At 53.2% G+C, this 18,918-nt stretch overlaps 7 protein-coding genes across 7 annotated transcripts; all 7 read right to left on the bottom strand.

The window, feature by feature from the left end:
- Positions 1-842: 842 nt before the first annotated feature.
- Positions 843-2,659, bottom strand: A1O7_04727 (hexokinase; the record flags this gene model as incomplete). Its single annotated transcript, XM_007758737.1, has 4 exons — positions 843-1,778; positions 1,847-2,266; positions 2,338-2,360; positions 2,434-2,659. The coding sequence occupies 4 exons, from the start codon at positions 2,657-2,659 to the stop codon at positions 843-845; spliced, it is 1,605 nt and encodes a 534-aa protein (XP_007756927.1).
- Positions 2,660-5,346: 2,687 nt separating this feature from the next.
- Positions 5,347-6,414, bottom strand: A1O7_04726 (uncharacterized protein; the record flags this gene model as incomplete). The annotated part of the gene is made up of 1 exon (XM_007758736.1): positions 5,347-6,414. The coding sequence occupies one exon, from the start codon at positions 6,412-6,414 to the stop codon at positions 5,347-5,349; it is 1,068 nt and encodes a 355-aa protein (XP_007756926.1).
- A 750-nt stretch (positions 6,415-7,164) lies between these two features.
- A1O7_04725 (uncharacterized protein) lies at positions 7,165-8,728 on the bottom strand (the record flags this gene model as incomplete). The annotated part of the gene is made up of 6 exons (XM_007758735.1): positions 7,165-7,501; positions 7,627-7,890; positions 7,946-8,019; positions 8,098-8,190; positions 8,297-8,406; positions 8,497-8,728. The coding sequence occupies 6 exons, from the start codon at positions 8,726-8,728 to the stop codon at positions 7,165-7,167; spliced, it is 1,110 nt and encodes a 369-aa protein (XP_007756925.1).
- A 1,190-nt stretch (positions 8,729-9,918) lies between these two features.
- On the bottom strand, positions 9,919-12,019 carry A1O7_04724 (uncharacterized protein; the record flags this gene model as incomplete). The annotated part of the gene is made up of 8 exons (XM_007758734.1): positions 9,919-10,133; positions 10,196-10,594; positions 10,641-10,801; positions 10,854-10,960; positions 11,009-11,027; positions 11,093-11,247; positions 11,295-11,512; positions 11,560-12,019. The coding sequence occupies 8 exons, from the start codon at positions 12,017-12,019 to the stop codon at positions 9,919-9,921; spliced, it is 1,734 nt and encodes a 577-aa protein (XP_007756924.1).
- A 1,124-nt stretch (positions 12,020-13,143) lies between these two features.
- Positions 13,144-14,613, bottom strand: A1O7_04723 (uncharacterized protein; the record flags this gene model as incomplete). Its single annotated transcript, XM_007758733.1, has 1 exon — positions 13,144-14,613. One exon carries the CDS (start codon positions 14,611-14,613, stop codon positions 13,144-13,146), a length of 1,470 nt encoding a protein of 489 aa, XP_007756923.1.
- An 871-nt stretch (positions 14,614-15,484) lies between these two features.
- Positions 15,485-17,254, bottom strand: A1O7_04722 (uncharacterized protein; the record flags this gene model as incomplete). Its single annotated transcript, XM_007758732.1, has 5 exons — positions 15,485-15,631; positions 15,688-15,801; positions 15,848-16,596; positions 16,688-16,997; positions 17,087-17,254. The coding sequence occupies 5 exons, from the start codon at positions 17,252-17,254 to the stop codon at positions 15,485-15,487; spliced, it is 1,488 nt and encodes a 495-aa protein (XP_007756922.1).
- Positions 17,255-17,893: 639 nt separating this feature from the next.
- On the bottom strand, positions 17,894-18,862 carry A1O7_04721 (methionyl-tRNA synthetase; the record flags this gene model as incomplete). Its single annotated transcript, XM_007758731.1, has 1 exon — positions 17,894-18,862. One exon carries the CDS (start codon positions 18,860-18,862, stop codon positions 17,894-17,896), a length of 969 nt encoding a protein of 322 aa, XP_007756921.1.
- Between the last annotated feature and the right edge of the window lie 56 nt (positions 18,863-18,918).

Genomic DNA, 18,918 nt, shown 5'->3' with positions numbered 1-18,918 from the left:
TCAGGGCGAGATACAAAGTACGCTGTGACTCAATGGAGGACGTGCTAGACTACTTACCCCACGGCGAAGGCAGTCTGACTACAGAGATGCATAGCGGTGATCCATCGAGTACGTTAGCCGTTGGGGTCTATCAATACGCATCACGGTCCCGGCATGTAGTTACAAGGCAATCTTCCGCACTGTCGCCCGCATTAGCAGTGAATGACTGAAGTGTGACTGAAGTGTGGTTATGGCGACGCCCGGGCCTGATTCACCTCGTTCTAGCACGACGTCACACAGCGCCGTGGTCCTGGCGAACCCAGGCGATATATAGCGCCGTGTCAGGCAAGGCTGGGCTATAATTATATGCGTACATACAGATCCGGATGCACATATGGCGGCAAAGCACGGCGATATAAGGAACGGCGGCGGACAGAAAAAAAAACCGTGACGAGGACGATGCTCGCGGTCGGCCACTTATCTCTTCCTTTGCTTCGTTCTCCGGCTCGGTCATGCCGCGAAATCCATACGTCCAGTCATACACAGTCATGTAACAGTCACCATTCACACGGTCCTGTGTCCTTGATCTCGGTCTCAGCCACGTGAGATGAGAAGCCGCAGCTGCGATCGAGAATGCCCCTAACAAGGTATGACAGGATCCTCATCACAAAATGTATCCGGGTAATACACAGCCTAGATCCTATGGGACGGCGTTGTCTTGCCTAAGCAGTAAGAATCGACATGTATCCCACATTTTCACACATGCTGCGCTATGAATAACATGACTGGAGTGTGGATGGCCATGCTTCTCTTTTCCCTGCCCGCTCCTCCGTCTGCTGGACCAAGACTCTATAACTACAGCATTACTTTTCGGCCGTCCCTGTCTCCTCCCGCGTCCTACCCATCGCCAAAGCACAGATGACAGCGGCCCCGACACCGCTCCCATCCTCTGCACTCGTCAACTCGATCCCCTCGCCTTCCCTGCCGAACCCTCCCATCTTCATATCAAGAATCTCGCGCACCGCGCACTCCCACCGCTCCTTGAACCGGGGATGCTTAACAGCCACGCTCCCATCCGCGGCAACGTGCCCCTTGCGCCTGCCAATGCGACGACATATCGCCGACGCGCCACACGCGCACAGCCTCGCGCCCCGGATGGCGATAAGTTTCGCCACGGCCCGGAAGAACCGCAGCTCGGCATCCGAGGGCGAAAGACCGGCCAAGACGCGCTGGAAGGCCGATTTGGCCTCCTCGAGGGATGGCGTCGCGTCATTCTCGACCGTCGAGAGGAATTCCGTGTCGATGGCGTAGGGCGTTGAGAGGGCGTCTTTTTGACTCTGCGTTCCGGTCTGGTTCTGCTTGTTTGCGTCCGAGTCTGATGAATCCGATTTTGACCAATCTTGAAAGATGACCCCCTTGGCGAGCAATTCGAGGAGGATTTGTCGGAAGAGTTCACCCAGATAGAGCCCTGCTGACATCTTTTCAAACGTCTGTTCGCCTGGTCGCGGGCTCTGCTCGTCGATGAGTTCGTCGTAGCGCGTCCGTGGGAGGACGGTGTGCGAGTTGTCAAAGGCGCCGTACTCGCAGTTGATGGCCATGAGGGAGTCCTCGTTTGGGGAAGTTTTGGGGTCTGTTTTTTGGGACGCCATTTTGGGAATCTGCGACACGCGGTCCATGTATGCGGCGTTGCAGCCTGTGCCGAAGATGGCGCCGATGACGGTGTCGGGGTCGTTGTATGCCGATGCGATGAGGGCGCCTGTCGTGTCGTTGATCAGGGCGATCAGCTTGACGGGGAGGTTCTGCCGGGTAGAAGGGTCAGTACTAGTGTTGAGACTTCAAGAGAGCTCCGGTGGCATTTGATCCGTACCCTTTTCTCCATGGCTCTGTTCAACATCTCCGTCACGTCGTGTCCCTCCACGTCCTTTACGTCCCAGCCTTTCGTCCACGTCTGGAGGATTCCGTGGTCGATTCTCTCCTGCGTGGCGGGATAGCTGAATGTGAAGCCTAGCGGGATCTTCCCGTCGTCGCATGCGCCTTCGTTACCCTTGACGTGCTCTGTCAGGAACTCGCTGAGATGGTCGGCAATATGGTCAAACAGCTGGTCCGCCGTGCCGGTCTTGATGTCCTTGGGTAGCGTGTACTTTTCCTGTGTCGTGCTGTGTCCGCCCATTTCATCGGTCAGAGTGATCAGGCAGACCCGCAGATTCGTCCCACCGAGGTCGATGGTAAGGTACGTGCCTGTTTCATGGCCCGTCGGAGAGGAAGTCACCCAGGTGATGTTCATAGGCTAGATGCGTATAGAGGGATGGTTAGTTTCATATTCTCACTCGTTGCTTGCCAAGGGTATGGGAGACGGACAATATCGCCCTTGCCCTCCATACCTGGGAAATCGGGCGTTAGCTAAGCGAAGAGTAAGGGCGATGGTATATGCAAGTCTGCAAAGTGAGCACTTACCTGCCTGTAGTTCTTCGCCGAATCTGTCGGTAATCTTCTTCAGCATTGCCGTGTCGACCGTGAACAACTGCTCGAGCCGGCGGAGTTCCTCCCCCAGCTTCTCGGGAAGGTCATCTGGAAATTCTACCGCCAATGTTAAGGACTGTGGTTGAAGCAGGGAACGGATCGACCAACCGAAATCGAGGTCCTCCCTACTGAATCGCAGGTTCTCCGAAAAAGCAGACATGGTGAGCGTCGTGATCTAGTGCTGTGAAGGTATCTACGCGTCCAGCTGGAACTGTACCTGAGCGATGATAAACCTAGCCGCCGGCCTTGCTAAATGTTTAAAAGAGGTTCGGGATTCAACAAGCAGGAAGAAAGATCGGACTCGGACCGGATCTTGAATCCGACTGGGGAAGCCGTGAACCGTCCATGTCATCTCACCTGGGGATACTTAACTCGTATGTTGTGTTTCGCCGAGACAGGGCCTCGAATCATTGACTTTGCCGGCATCCGTCGTTGTCTCCTCATGGCGAGAAAAGTTCGGCAATGTCGACTGTGGTGGATCGAGCATCTCCAGCACTACGAAGATCACTGGGTGACGTCAATGGTTGTGTTCGCCGATTGGCGGTTATTGTTGCCATCTCGGTGCCTTCTCGAAGAACGTGTCATACTGTTGGCTCGTTGTTGCAGCTCTTGGGTTTCTGATATTGTCGCGGACACACTGTCTCAAGTCCGCTCAGCTAGGAAATCGAAGCATGTTGGTCGGGTCGCGAACGCGTTGGACGCGTACGGACAAGTATTGGCGCGCGGCCGCTTCTACCGCGGATCCGTGCGACTTCACCTTACCTTGACTCAAGTTTCACTCTACTTTCTCGCAAGTTTCGATCTAGCTTCATCGTAGTCCGTACAGACCGGAGGCTTCTGAGGAGACAATTCATGATGTTCAACTGAGATAAGGCCCTTCGATGAGTAAAATTAGTGTCAACTCCTTCTCCCAGCAGACTCGAGGAATATGACACATTTAGAGCCCTTCGTCGCCGGCTTGATCCACAACAACCTCATGGTCCTTCAACGCCTCAGTCGCAGCCACATTGACCAGACGACCAGCACTAATACCGTGAGAGATTCGCCGCAACGTTCGCTGTCCACTACCCACGAGATACGCTGATTTGGTTCTCGTCGCAGTTGAATCTGACGGTGCTCAGTGGCGACTCGGCAAAACGTCCGCAATAGAGCAAGCATGTCACGCATGGACAACCATTGATGCGTGAAGACATCGTGATACGGATATCCCTGGAAGAAGGACCATCGTCACAGCCGCCAACGCGTTCATGGATGCACTATCTCGTCGAGGCTGCTGTGCAATGCTTGCTGTGGGAGCTGCCATCTCCCTGTTTGTCCCGACTCCCTATTGTACCTGACTTCCAAGGTGGAAGAGCTGCACTGCACATCAGTTCCCTGTGGTCTCAGGATCATAGCCCTCACCAGATCCTTCTGCGTTGCGGCACGACCTCAATAATTGACCATCCTCAACCGAGGCGTCCAGAAGCCGAGACAAACTCACGGGAAGCCAATACTAGTGTAATGAGTCCCCGACACATCAGCACCTTGACCAGACCAGCCTGTCGAAGTGCAGGGTATCTCGAGCAATCATAGTGATCAACAAGCATACCGCTCATCTTGACGTAGAACACCGTAATCGCTTTGGATTGCGGTTACCTGACAGTCAGCTGGAGATGCCTGTCAGAAATTGCTGCTGCAAAAGACCACCCAAATGCTCAATCCAGCTCCTCTTGACGCTGCTGAGCAGTCCCGCTCTCCGCGTCTGCCAGCCAAGTAAGAAGCTCATCTTGACAGAATGATAAGGCGCTCGCAGTTGATATGATGCCAAGGACGATAATGCGAAAGGCTCAAGCCCTGATCAATTGGTAGCTTTGGCGACCCAATACAGCTGACGAATGGGAAAGTCGCGTAGATATCAGCGAGTCGGGGCGGTTTTGCCCTGGTGACGGGATCGGCTGGCAGTGTGTAATAGGTGCAAACCAGGGATGACAGATGGGAGAGTTCCAAGAATGTTGCAGCAATAGACAACACCGGACGGGGAGTATTTCTGTGGTCCAAGAGATAGTCAAGATACTGGCGTCCATGACCTCACTTTTCTCCTCGACTTTCGCTGAATGTCTGCCCGGGTTTGTCTTTCGTGGCTTAAAGGAGCCACAAGTTTCCGCCCTAAGGCATCCGCATGGACAATCTCGGGAGTATACGGGGTTGTTATCGAAAAAAGCAGAACCTTCAATAGGACAGTAAATCTTGTGGTGCTGCACAATGTCGTCGCAGTGGAGACATCTGCCATGGTAAGCTCTGGTGGGCGAGAAGACTGGATGAGAAATGAGAAAAGTAAAGCGAGAAGGACGGTTTCAGACACAAAAATCGGCGATGATGCAGCAAAAGAGTAACCTTGCTTTGGATTCGACGCAGCTTTGGTCCATTGGGAAGAAGGCTGTGGAAAAACTGGTTGCATCCCAGCTGGTGCAAAGCCTTCACGGCGTCCCAGGATCCACGATCAGCCCCGAGATGCTTACCTTCTGGGCCGAAATATGACAAGCCACTGCTGGATTTCTCAGCTTCTGCACCTCGTCTGGGAACCGGCCGCTGTTCCACAAGGTGTGGTTGGAAGTGGATAGAACAAAGCGAGAGTAGCTCCAGCCTGATCCGTAATCTCTCGGAGTCGAAACTCGGTCCGATGGGTATAGAGATGGACGAGGGATTGGCATTGACTGGCTGAGTCAGTTAATGAGTGCACCCACAAATGCATGCCGCCTCAGCACTTGTTGCCAAAGAAATCCTTCCCCTGTCCGATCAAGCAGGATTTTGCCCATGGCCACTGCGGTCTGCACAGCAGTCACATTGTCTCTGGAATGCCCACGTTGTTCATCTGAACAGCCGCCTCCCAGAAGCACCATCTCCGACTCTCCAAGCAGCAGGCCCGGTGACTCCCAGTAAACCATGGCTCAGGCCCTGAAACCCTACACCTCCGCCTTCACCGTCATGCTTGTACCTGCGTAAAGCTTCTCGGAGGTGATCCGGTAATAGTCCCCCCTTGTGGGGGTTAGGGATGTATTCCTTGACCTCCCGTTTCAGTCGCTCGATGTCCCGGGCGATCGATCGCGACTGAGGGTCGGCGCCGTTGCCTTCCTTTTGCCTCTCTCCTAAAGCCAGCAACTCCTTTTCTCGTCGTTCTCGCTCCTCCCTTCTCGTATCCTCATATGCCCTCGCCCACTCAATCTGGACTTCACGTGCTCTCTCCACAATCTCGCCGACGAACCACTTTCCGTAGATCCTGATCGCTTGTAGAGGGGCCGTAGTCACGGACTGCGATACGATCGAGTTGACAAGTCGTTTAACGGTGGAGTTATTGAGTGAGAGCGCCCGCCACTGGTTGTACCTTGCGTACTGATCTGAGTCGAGAGTGTCGGCAAGCCGTTCTCGACGCTGCTCTTGACGAATTTCTTCTTCTTCGGCTTGCCGCCTTTCCTGCTCGTCCATGTTCTCAACCAATTCATCAATGTCACCCTCATCGTCCTCTTCCTGTTCAGCTGCGCCTGACCGGGCGCTGACCACGGATTTCGTCCCTCGATGTGCTCCCCTTTCATTGCCGTCAATCTGGCTTGTCGTATCGCCGGGAATCTGGTGGGAAGAGCGTGCTTCGTCTTGATCAAGTTGAGCCGACTTCCTGGGCCTTCCCCTCCCACGGCCTTTCACTTTGCCGCTCAGTCCGGAAAGAAGGCTGTTGGCGACACTACCAGTCTCAGAGCGAGCACTTGTGACTGCGGACCCATAGCGTCCGCTCGAATCTTGCGCGGGGAATGATGTTTGACGGAGTGGGTGCAGTTTGGGTCTCTTGGCCGCGCCTTGCGCCGAGGTCTGTGAGCTCATAGAGGCGCGCTTCTTGGGATTTGGCAGGCTTGTAGGGAATGGAGCTGGAGGAGAGCTCGCCATGGTCGTGAGGTTTTGCGAAGTCCGAGTTGTTGACGTGAGACGTAGAAATGTGGGCTGGGCGAGCGACTGTGCGGAGGTCTATCGACTAGGAGAGCCCGGTAGATGCGAAAGGCGATTACGCCCCAACTTGTGCCTGTACCCAGCCTTGATGGTGCAAGATGAAGGCGCGAAAGGAAGGTCAGTGGTGACAGCGACGCCGAATTTGGCAGGTTGGACCGAACTTCAGCCTCGCCAATTTCGCAAGGCTGGCCACTGCACCTTTCGGTTTCTCAAACTCATTGTCAGTCATCTGAAGTACGAGTAGTATCCGTCCCTCATCATTAGGTGCGTGACTCAACATCATTCTATAAGACAGTAAAAGTGCCGGACCCATCAAATTATTGTGCTCCTACATTGAACAACCGGGCATGGCATGGCATGCCGGGATGGAGCGAGGATTCATTCCTGTCGGATACAGAAAGATACAAATCTATCCCCGGCCGGAGGAACAGGTAGCTATATCTTAGGAGGCCTCTGGGCGGTGTCTTTGACGATATCTACCTAGGTAGGATATAGTCCTCCGCTCAGCGTGACCGGGATACAGTACCCGCGGCCACAGAGATAGCGGCATGTGATCTGTAGAGCCTACCAACCTAATGTACCTGTAGAATCAGCTTGCCTACCTACAGCACTTCCCGCGCTACCCGCCTGCCTGCCTGCCTGCTTGGCTGCCTCTCTCCACCCACGTCATGTCTATTTACATTTGTCCGTCTAGCTCGCAACCGCCAGAGCCTCTCTCCTCGACACGGACTTGGGATCAAAATACGGCCGTTCACCCAAGCTCACGACCCGATTGCCCTGCCTCTTGCCATCATAGTCATTCGTCGCCGTGTGGAAGACTGACCGATTATCCCAGACCGCCAGGTCGTTTTCATTCCACCGAAACCGCACCTGTAGGTCGTGATTGTCCGTGATCAGCTGCAGGAAATACGCCTTCAGGATGTCCGATTCGCGCGGCGTCACGCCGTCGATCCAGCCGTGTTCGATCTGGTGGCCTGCTCCAAAGAGCGATTTCCAGCCCGTGACGGGGTTGGTGCGCACGACGGGGCTGGAGTGAGCGTTACATTAGCGGGGACGGGGACGGGGGAGACAAAAGATGGTGAGCGTGAAATTTAATCATCGCTTTCGCTCCTTTCTACTGTTTTAAATTCACTGGGAAAGGGCCCAACTTACTGCGATGCCGTAAAGTCGATGCCTGTGTTCTCGGGCGCGCCGCGATCCTGCTCGATGAGTTCCTCGCCAAACTCGCGCGCGACCTTGACAAAGTTGGGTTGGTGGTGCGTGGCCGTGAGGCTTTCGGCCAGCTTCTGGAACGAGGGCGACAGCCGGTCGTAGAGCTCGTAGCCCGAGGCCCAGAGTGTGTCGCCACCGGCGTCTTCGGGCTTCTTGATGAGTTTGAGGATGGCGTAGTCCGAGGGGATGCGTTCAAAGGTGATGCTGGGACGCAAGTCGGTTAGTTCGTCGAAGGATAGACGAAAGGATACCTACTTACTCAGCATGCCAGCCTTGACTGGCCAGAAGCTTCGATTGGGCCGAGAACCGGTCTTTGTAAAACTTGCGGTTTTGCTGGTCGAGGACGTCCATTTAGTGACACGACTTAGACGCATGCTGATCCTGTACCGTGGTATTGCAGTGGGAACGTACCTCGGAAGAAATGATGGAGACTTCATCGTCGAGCTTGCCGTTCTCGTCGACCGCGAGGCCACGCTTGCTGTTGCTTAGAGCGTGGCGATGGAGCTGTCATACGGCAGGTGCGATGTCAGCCAGAGTCCCTGGTCGCCACCGTGATTGCATTGTGTGAGTGTGATGGCGCGGAGAATGGGAAGGGACATTTTCACCGTACCTTGGAGGTCTCCGGCTTTCCGGTGAGTTCGCCGAGCTTGGAGCCCAAGATCTTCTGATCTTCGATGCTCAAGTCCTGGTTGCGGAAGAAGACGACGCCACGTTGAGACACTGCCAGTGCATTGGACATCAGCACACATCCATCCCTTGGAGGACAAGCAATCAAATCCGGTCCCAATGCAGCGCCACAACCATACGTACCCGTGATCGCCAGATCGCGGATCTTGCGGTCGTCATGCAAGATGTCGCTGAGCTGCGATTCCGGGAACTCCCTTCCAATCACCTTTGTCACGTCGAAGGACTTGTACTCGTCCAGGGAGCCCGAGTACGTGAGCGGCTCTTTGAGCGCGCTTTGAGCGACCACCTTCTTGACGTGAATAGGCCCAGTACTCGTGTGGGACACGAGGTCGACGTCCGCTGCCGGTGGTGCCATGATGCTTGGATTGATAGATTGTCAAGGTTCAATGGCCTTGACGTAACGGCTGTGGCTCTTTGTTGGATGTGTTGGATGCTGACGATGAGAGCACGGTTAGGTAGGTGCAAGAAAGGAAAGGAAGACTGGTCAAATCCACACGGCTCCCCTGATTGATATATACGTGAGCCTCCAGCAAGACAGAATCCAGACTGCGACGTGCCTTCCGTCGTCTCGCTCTCGACTCTGACCTTCAGTGCCGGTATCCGACTTGCCCCAGTCATTGCTTCTCACGCAAGCCCTCCCAACCGGGAAGAGCAGTAGAATGGCTGATGGGATGAGTAATGTGCTGTGTGGTGATATGCGGGATTGCTGTTATCATGGCTTGGTTTGTCGCCAATGCTCGATTGTACATGCGCACTGGACAGGGGTTAAGAGGCCCACCGTTGAGCTGGCCATGCCACGCAAACTATAGTTCTTGGAGGAGCTGGTTACACCATCTAAGATTGCATGGCGCCATATCATCGACATTGCGGATCCAAGAGCCAGGCCGAAAAGATAGGCCTACTGGCTGAGCATCTCGTCAGAAGACCTGAATATTGCACCACCCTCGTCGGCGAAGGCAGAATCAAGGCGCAAGATGGTGCAATGCTGTCGTGCTGCTGTGTTTAGCGGGCATTGGCCGGCCGTGAAGATGGTCGTGCTCGAGACATGTGCATGAGATGGACAACCAGACAGACATTCAGTGTCGGCTGATAAGGAACGCCGAAAAGGTGGAAGGACGGAAGAGGAGATGCTGGGTTGTCGTTGGGAGGCGCCGAATCAAAGACGGCTGGAAGGCTTTACAGATCTTGCTCAAGGATTATTGGCTTGCACATGTCGTTGGTTCGGCGAATGCAGATTGCGTGATGAACTGTTGTGCCACCCAGTGAAGTCAAGACCAAGGACAAAGCCACTAGGGACGATAATGCTCTTGGAGTTTATCTTGTCCCAGTTGCTTCTACGGCGCTCGCTTGGATTGTATTTGAACCACATCCATTGATATCCGCTTTATCAGTGTTCTATGTAACAAGACCTCATCTGCCTCGCTGCTGTTATCGTGTAACGGTGCTCGCCGAGAATTGAAGCTCTCTCCTCATGTGTCCTCGTACTTCAGTCCGTATTCTTGTGCCTTGTGTTACCTGTGAGTATAGCTTCGGGTAACATCTTGCTTAGCTGGCAAAGCGGAAGTCGAGGCGCTTGTTCCCCTTGTCGGTTGTCGTTGTGAGATATTCAGCACGCTGAGCTTCTGTCATGGCGTTCCACACTCGGTCTCTGCGTAGGTTTCGAACGACGTAGTAGACCTTGGCAAAGACGTAGATGCCGACGTTAAGGGCGCAGATGGAAACAAGTACACGATTTCCACGGCGATAGCGTGGTCGATCATCTAAATAGACATGGTCAGTCGTCACAGCAAGGAGGTCACCAGGTTAGTTGACTTGCCTTGACGGTATATGTTACTTGCAATAATACCACCCGCCTGACAACACATGTTGTACATGGCAGCACTCACAGTCCGGCTACGTACTGAGTTCGAGTTTCTTGAGTTCCATCCCACTTGGACTGCGTGTGTGCTGGGATACGCAAGAAGCACAGTCATAATGCCAAAGGCCAACCATTTCGGGATGGAATTGATGTTGACGGCGTAGATGTAAGACAGGAACGGCAGACCCCATAGCTGCGCGATCAAACCCCAGATCCAGAGCTGCCCAGACACCTCGGAGAGGTAGGTGACGGCCAACATTGTGATGATGTGGCCGACAGTTGACGGAATGACCAACAAGTTTGTCTTGATTGTACCGAAACCCAGCCCTTTCAAAGTAAGGGTCAAGTACTGAGCGGGTGTGGCTAGTTGGTCAGTACAACGTGGGACACAGTGGCGTTCAGAACTCACTCATCGGGATTTGGAACGTCAGTCCGATCAAGTATAATGGCCATAGATCATAATCCGTCAAGCTCTGCCAGAGCAGCTTTGGAGTGATCGGCTGCCTGTTGTGCATAGTGCTCTTGCTTGGATCTTCCCTGATAACTCGGTTGACCATGATGATCTCTTCGCTGGGATACCGTGAGCCAAAACGTATCACGGTGCTTGTTCTTCGAGCCTTACCGCTCGGTGAACCATCCCTTCTTGCCTCGTGCCCAGTTGGCAGTTTGCGTAGGACTAGGGGGCATCAAGGCAAACGCTATGAGCCCCAGTACCAGAGTCAAAAGCCCCTGAGCGAGTCAGTTGGAGTCCGAGAAACATGGGCGACGAATTCTCACCTCGATAAGGAACAGCCAACTATCTCCTATTAGCATCGAAGAAGTGTATTGGGTTCATCACAGAGACTTTTGGGGAAGACTCACCGCCATCCAGCGTAGCCAAGGTGTCCTCGGAGATCAAGCAGGCCAGCTCCCAAGAAGCTCGCGATGATATCGGCAATCGACATTGCCGTCCACCAGAAGCCCAGCCTGAGCGAGAGCTCACCGTGTTTGTAGAAGTAAGATAGATAGAGGATCATCTGGACGAAGGTCAGTTCGTGCTTGCAAAAATGGCCGAGTGACATACGTCAGGAATGAAGCCACCTTGTAACAGTGCAAGCAACGCTCTACAAGCAAGAAAGCTGCTGCGCCCAGAGAGCCAAAACTGTGCACCTGCCACTATAGACCACAAAACCATTTGAGTGGGAATCCAGCGATCAGGACCCATCCATTTGGAGATCAGCTGAGAGGGCAGCTCGGCGCAAAGGAAACTAAGCTTGAAAACAGTGTTTCCCCAATTATAGTCTAGATCCATCAATATGTCAAATGTCTGTTGAGGTATAGTCACGTACCGTTGGTGTTCATCCCAAGATCTTCAAGAAAGTTATCCGTCACGGCCTGGGTTAGGTTGGATCGGTCCAACTCCAAAGACATGAACATGATACAGGCAAAGACCATGATCCGCCAATCAATCTTGCGAATGACCGCATACTCTTCGCGCCACGTCCATCTTGCGGAAGGATCGAAACGATGCAGGTTCTCCCAGTCAGCGCGTGGCTGATAATGTTTGGCTGTTTCCGGGTCATCGAAGACAGAAGGGAGTGTTGCGACGGCATCGGGGTCATATCCTCTTCCCCGCTGCCACCAGAACTTTTTTTCGTCGGCAGGGACACCAAGGCCGAGGTTCTCGACAACTGTACTGTTCAGGAGAATGCCTTCCTTAGAATCAGAGGGACTGCTGTTCAAGCCGTCACTTTTGACGACTAAGTCGTCCCCCTCAGTCCTAAAGGCTCGAGTCAGAACAGTAGCCATTGTTTCCGGATTCAGCTTCTAAATGCTGTGCTGGACAAGTCTGATATCGCCAGGCACGAGGGTATTTGAACAAGTGAAAGCTACCTCTATACTGAGATCCGAGTCGGGAACTTGCAAAGGGAAGCTGATCTTGGCCATATCGCGACATTCCAGCCTCACAACTTGCAATGCCGCTCGCTGTACCTCCGTGCGGCACGACATCTTGTGGGATGATTTCGCGATATTAAGTTGCTCCCAGGTCTAGACTTGCAAGATTTAGGATTCTGCAAAGCCAAGCATAGGCGTCTCGCTTGCAATCGTGGTGCAGGAATACAGGAGCCTGCGGGAACCCCAATCACAATGGTTAGATGAGGGGCGTCCAAACGAAGGCATGGCGACAGTATCAGTGATTGACTCGCGTATGTCCTCTGGGAGGTAGTCCTGGCGCAGAGAAATGCCGGGAAAGCAGCTTGGTGAACCAATCTGGACAGTGAAAGATCCTCGGTGCCAAAAAACATTAGCAAGAAATCTGTCTGGACTCAAGATGACGCCATCCGGGGCTTCGATTCGTTTGCAATGTTCCTGGACCCTGCGCTCCCATTCAGTCGCAAGCAGTCTGAGCTTCCAAAGCACAGAGGCAAAAGAAACGCAGAGCTGCATCGGTGCCCAAGAGGGAGATTACGGAATGGAGGGGAGGAGGAGAACTGTAACGGCGAACATGGATTTCTGCGTCGCCACGATTTGTGATCCACGGTATTCCTTGGCTTTAGTCTTTGTTGCGACAAGGATGTGTGACAAATTGTAGCTGTTGATGGTGTTTACTCGAAGCAGAAATCGTAATCATGTAGTAGGGTGTCGCATAACCGTGGGAAAAGCTTGGCCCGCCACATGTACGGCTGCATCATCTCGAGCACGAGGACAGAATACCAATGGCGAGATCTCGATCTCCCCTTCGATAATAACCCCTGAAGTATTGTTGGCCGACAAGGCCTGCATCGGCTCTTTCGACTGAAGCGGCCTCTGGTGCGAACCGGTCAGCCGGTCAGACCAGACCAGACAGCAATTGACCGGACAGACATAATTTTGGGACTTGGTGCAAATTGGCGATGTCTCTTTATCCGCAGTATTTCGTTCCGGATCATCGGTTACCAATAACCAGCTCGGTAAGTGTCTTTTTTCATCTGACCACCAACCCAAACTCTTCTCAGATTTCGATCATCTCCTGACATGATCCATTTCTGCCAAACGTTGGTGATGGCCTTCATACTATTGTCGCCGAACTCGTCGAGGGTAGTTGTGTGTACGGCATCGAAGTCGTCGTGCGGGCCACTGTAAGGGTCCTGCATGTCCACCAAGATCGCATCGAATCGTTTGCCAACTTCGAACGAGCCGACTCTGTCCTGCATTCCCAGGATTCTCGGGCCACCGAGGGTCGCCATATAGAACACTTCTTCCAGACCTAGACGTCTTTCCTTACCTTCCGATAGCATCTCGCGTGCGTTGGCGACAATCAGTGCTTGCCGCATCACATCCATGAGACTACATGAGAACCCGCCCCCGGAGTCGGTTCCAAGTCCGACCTTCGTGATACCCTCGGAAAAGAATCTTCGAACCGGCGCAGCCATGAAACCACCTCCGACGGTGACGTTTGAAATTGGACAGTGCGCTATGCCACATTCTCGCTGTTTGATTTTCACCAGGTCGTCGTGGCTAAGCAGCGTACAGTGAGCAAGAACGGACATGCTGTTGAGCAGACCATAGTGCTCGTAGAGATCTGCCTCGCAGCTGAACTTTCCGTATTGCTTCAGGGTGGCATCGATCTCTTGTTGTGCTTCACAGAAGTGTGTCTGGTTCGGCACGCCCTCGCCTAGACCATAAGCATGCTCGTGCTCTCTCCCCAACTTTCCCAGCCTAGTCAGTAATTCTGGTGTGCAACTTATCGCGAACCTTGGAGTCAAGACGGGCCGGACAAAGGTCCCACTTTCGTCGACGGCTCGACAGTGCTGAATCAACTCTTCCGTCCCCGCTTCCGCTTCGGCGGTTTCTTCCCTGTAATACTTTGGGTTCGTTTCTGGATGGTCCATACACGTCTTGCCAACAAATGCCCGCTGCCCCTCCTGCAGACACACGTCCGCTAGAATCTTCGTCGCCTCGGTGTGGAGACTGGCGAAGTAGCACGCAGTCGTGATGCCTTGGCGGAGGCCCATTTGTACGCATCTTGTGAAGACTTCTGTGGCATAGTCGTTGTTGTTGAACCTCGATTCGTGTGGGAAGGTAACTTGGTCAAGCCAGTCAAGGATGTGCAAGCCTTGACCGAGGCCCCGCATTGAGAATTGAGGTGCGTGGACATGGGTGTCTATGAATCCTGGCACGATGAATTGATGAGGTTTCAGGGTCGTGACACGGACGCGAGCGTCGGGTTGCTTGAGTAATTTTGGAATCATCTCCTGAAGGCCTTGGCCACCTTCGACTGAAAAATGCGGACTGATTAGACTTATCCTACCATTTCCATCCACGACGACAACTGCATCTTGAAGGATCTCAAGCTTAGAAGGGCTGATAGAATGTATGAGTGTGCCATAGTAAGCAAACGGCCCATTGGACTGACGCGACATCTGAGCTGCCTAGAGCTAGAGTGCGGATGATGGACACGCGCTTCACAATCTGTGGAAGAATGTAACAAGCGTCGTCATAGTCCAGCCTGCACTGGGTCACAGCTACGCTGAGTTATCGTGCGAGGAGAACAAGCCTCCAGAGCAGAGACGAGATAGATAATTTGGTGAAAGGCCGATGTGACATTGAGGTGAGGTCAATCTGAGATTGGGAGTTCAAGCGAGAATGAGACAAATGCCGGATGGAGCAAGCTCGAGGCTACATAACTCCAATTCCTCCGTCTGGAAGAACAGCGTTTAAGTAACTTTGATCTATACTTGAACGAGATACTGGTAGACGAGGAATTCAGGCATTCAATCAGGCACTCAATCGGGTACTCGTATAACTTGCCGGATGCCTCGACTTCGCGATGCATTTAACTTCCACCCTACCCACAAATGTCTGCCCTCTCTCGCCTGTTGGGGCATATGCAGCCTCATATCCCCATTCTCGGCCGCGGTCGCCCTGAAACCTCGCATGTGTTGGCTCAGCTATGGATGCTGGATGCCGACATAATAGGATGCATCATTGACCACCGCCGGGTCTGCAGCTTGATAGCGCACAGCCCTTCCATTCAGTATCGTTTTGCGCCAGGGTGAGCAGAAGCCAACGGGGTGTGGTTGCTCGGCTTTACAGTGACACAGGCTTCTGCGCTCTCGCGTCCCCTCCAAAAGAAGGCAACCGAGGGATGATACTCGTCAGCGCCAGTTTGATCATATCCCTCGTCAGCGGCCGGAAGGGGAAGCCGTTAGTGTCCATGTGGAAGATGAATCGCCGCATATAGGACATTTACGCCGAATGGACCCTCAGCACAGCCGCCCCGTATCTACGTACTCAGTTGTCTGTAACTCCTGCATTCTTCTCTGACTTCCCGGGACGCGAGTTTCGTCTTCCCATCTCTTGAACTCTGTCATGGAGGCGTTCTCGAGCTTCGTCCTTGACGAAAATATAGTCAATCTCTTCCAGCGTCATCTTGGTGGTCTGGTGGGAGTCAGCAGGAGTTTCAATAAACGAGTAGCTTGATGGATCTTCCCTACCTCCGGTAGGAAGAAGTAGACAAAAGGAATGCTCAGAGCAGTCAGGATAACGAACAAAAGATATATCTTCCAGCCGGTGTGCTCGACTGCTGTCGGTGTCATTTGCACAATTATCTTGGGGACCGTCAGCACGGCGATCATGAAAGCGGGGTGAACTTACAAATGTGCAGAGCCACTCAGAAAAGGGTCCCACAGCTGAACCTACGTGACGGAGCTGGAGTGGGGTGATTTCAGGCGCATATATCCAGGGCGTAGCATTCCAAGACATGCCGAAGGTTATCTGAAAGAGGATGAGCATCGCCAACGCCAGGTTGTTGGAGGAGTCGGTGTTGACTGCGATGCCGGCCGTGAACAGTACAAGCGAGATAAGCAGGATAACGGAGCCAATCAAGAGGGTGGGCCGGCGACCATACTTGTCCAGGTAATAAATCGGAGGTAGAGTTCCAACCCAAAAGGCAATCTGGATGAAACCAGCGACGAGGCTGCTGGTTTCGCTGGATAGCCCCATGTTTTGCTCCAGGACAATTGTGACGTAGAAGACGATGATATTAATGCCCGTGAACTGTTGGAAGAACTGCACCATGAAGCACAGGACCAGCCGCCGTAGTGGCTTGAGATCGCTCTTCTCGCCCAGTTGCTTCATACTGAAGCTCGGTTGTTGTTTCTCAAGCTCCAGAGCCTCCTCCATTTCGTTCTTGATGAACTGAACCTGCTCATCGTCCTCGGTGGTATCCATGAGCCTTGCCAGTACTGTAACCGCATCTGTTTTTCGACCGTGAGAGTACAACCATCGGGGAGTTTCAGGGAGGAACGGCATGGTCGCCATGGTGATCAAAGCAAAGACATTTTGAAATGCAATGGGAAAGCGCCACACAACCTCTCCCGTGAGTGTGCGGATTGTCGCGTAGTCTGCGGACATCCGTCAGTATCCAACCTTGCTCACGGGGAGTCGACCAAAGCTCCCTCAAAACAGCAGCAATCATTCGAAAAATAGACTCACCAATCCAGTAAGCGAGCACAATGCCAGCAATCACGATCGAGAGCTGCACGGCCACCATCTGTCCTCGTCGGTGACTCCGGGCCGTCTCAGAGACGTAGACAGGTATTGTGGACGTATTCATTCCGTTTCCCAGGCCGGAGATAAGTCTTCCAGCAATGAGCTGACCAGCGCCATAGGTAGCCGTTTGTATAATGGCACCGACTACCATGATGGAACATCCAATGAGAACTGTTTTCCGTCTCCCGAACACATTGCCCCACACCGCAGCAACCATACAGCCAGCAAGGCAGCCGATGTTGTACAATGCAACCTGAGAACCTCCGTCAGCGTGATTGCACATCGGTGGAGCTAGAATAAGGAAGCGAAGGCAACGAGTCACTGGAGTGCGCAGAGGCTTACAATTGTCCCGAGATAACTGGCGCTGGGGTTGCCGATAGCATCGAGGAAGGATGGCTGAGCAACGAGTCCTCCTAAGACCCCTTGATCATAGCCAAAGAGAACATAGCAGGAACCCGAAGAGAGAGTGATGGCCCAAACCAACGCTGATCCACGCAAATCTTGGAACATCGTGATGACGGCGCAATCCGCTGGCGACCAGTAAATAGAAAGAGACGTGATCGTACTCACGTACTGGATCTTGCTGTTTTGGCAAGTCATACCTTTATGGGGACCCCATATAGTCATCTTCTAATCCGGGGCCGCTTTGGGGGAGGTGGAAGACACGGCACGTTAGTGTGTACTCCGTAGCCGCACGCGAAATCCACGGATTTCGATTCCCAGGACAAGACCCACATCAAGCCAAGAGTATTCTGCACAGCACGCTTCGTAGAATTAGCTGGTCTCATCCAGTAATCAGAGAGTAGATCCTAGGCCTGACTTGGACCCAGTCCCGGAAAGACGCCGAAGGGCGTTGGAGAAGGCTGAACATCGAGGACAGAGCCATGGAGATTGTATGTCGCGGAGATTTGCGACTTTCTGGCAGCACAGAAATTGTGAACGTGAAATTGTCAGGAGGGCCGATCGGCGCTCGGCTTTTGCATTTCTCCCAACATTTTGGCCCGAGATCTAAGTGGAGGACTTTTGCAGCCAGTGTGTTCGAGAAGCGGACAACGGCAGAAGGGAGTAACACAAAGACAACCGGTCGAAAACTGGGTGTTGAGTCTCAGGAGGGAGTCAGCTGCGAAGAAAGCTTTGGCGAGGTTGGAATTAGGAGCCTGAAACTTCTTGTATCTTCTGGTGTATGCTGGACCCGAATTCTGAGAATATAGGAAAGAGGCCACATGATTTGTATCGCTCAACAAGTTCAGTCTGATGAGATGGTGAGCTGTCTCCGTTCGTTGGCGTATTTGTACTTGCGGCGTCCGTATCGCCTTGAACGCCCTCAACCAAGGCGCCAAATCCAGTATCGATAGGAACGGAGCCTAGAAAAGGAATGTTGGCCTCATTAGCCATAATCTGGCCACCTCCTTTGCTGAAGACGTTGCTGATTTCACCACAGCATGGGCACATGTACCCGGCCATGTTCTCGATCACTCCTAGCACTGGAACTTGTGTCTTAACGCAGAAATTGAGCTCTTTGCGCACATCGGCGGTTGCGATGGCCTGCGGAGTAGTGACAACCACCGCACCTGACAACTTTGGTCTATGGTCAATCTCGAGGTGAAGACCGTTGCCATTTTCCACTGCCGCAGGTTGAACATCTGCCGCTAGCTTGTGTAACTCTTCCACGATGGCAATATGTTCATCACTTGTGCCGGGAGGGGTGTCAATGAGGAGATAGTCTGTATTCGGCGGCCACAAAACATCTGAGACAAATTGCCTAATCATTGCGGTCTTCTTTGGCCCGCGCCATATGACAGCCGAGGAACGGGACGGTAGAAGGAAGGCCAGTGATAACGCGTGGAGGGCACCCCGTCTGGGTGTGTTTTCGTCACTTGCATCTCTCGCGTCATGCACCTTCACAGGTAGCCAGCCACCGGGAGCTTGAGTAACTTTCTTGTCTTCCAGATTCAAGAGGCGAGGTATGCTTGGGCCTGTAAGGTCGATATCCAGGATGCCGACATTGTGACCCTGCTGAGAAAGTGAGAGGGCGAGTTGAAGTGTGACACTCGATTTGCCTACGCCGCCCTTGCCCGATAGCACAAGGACGACGTGCTTGACGTTCTCAAGGCCCATAGTGAGAAAGTGTTGAGTGCCAGACCTAGTACATACGGAACAGTGTGAGCAAACTG

This window comes from Cladophialophora yegresii (assembly GCF_000585515.1).
Source record: "Cladophialophora yegresii CBS 114405 chromosome Unknown aczIN-supercont1.3, whole genome shotgun sequence".
In the NCBI taxonomy this organism is placed as follows: Eukaryota; Fungi; Ascomycota; class Eurotiomycetes; order Chaetothyriales; family Herpotrichiellaceae; genus Cladophialophora; species Cladophialophora yegresii.
The sequence above is the reverse complement of the archived record's forward strand: the minus strand, read 5'-3'. Positions and strand labels throughout refer to the sequence as shown.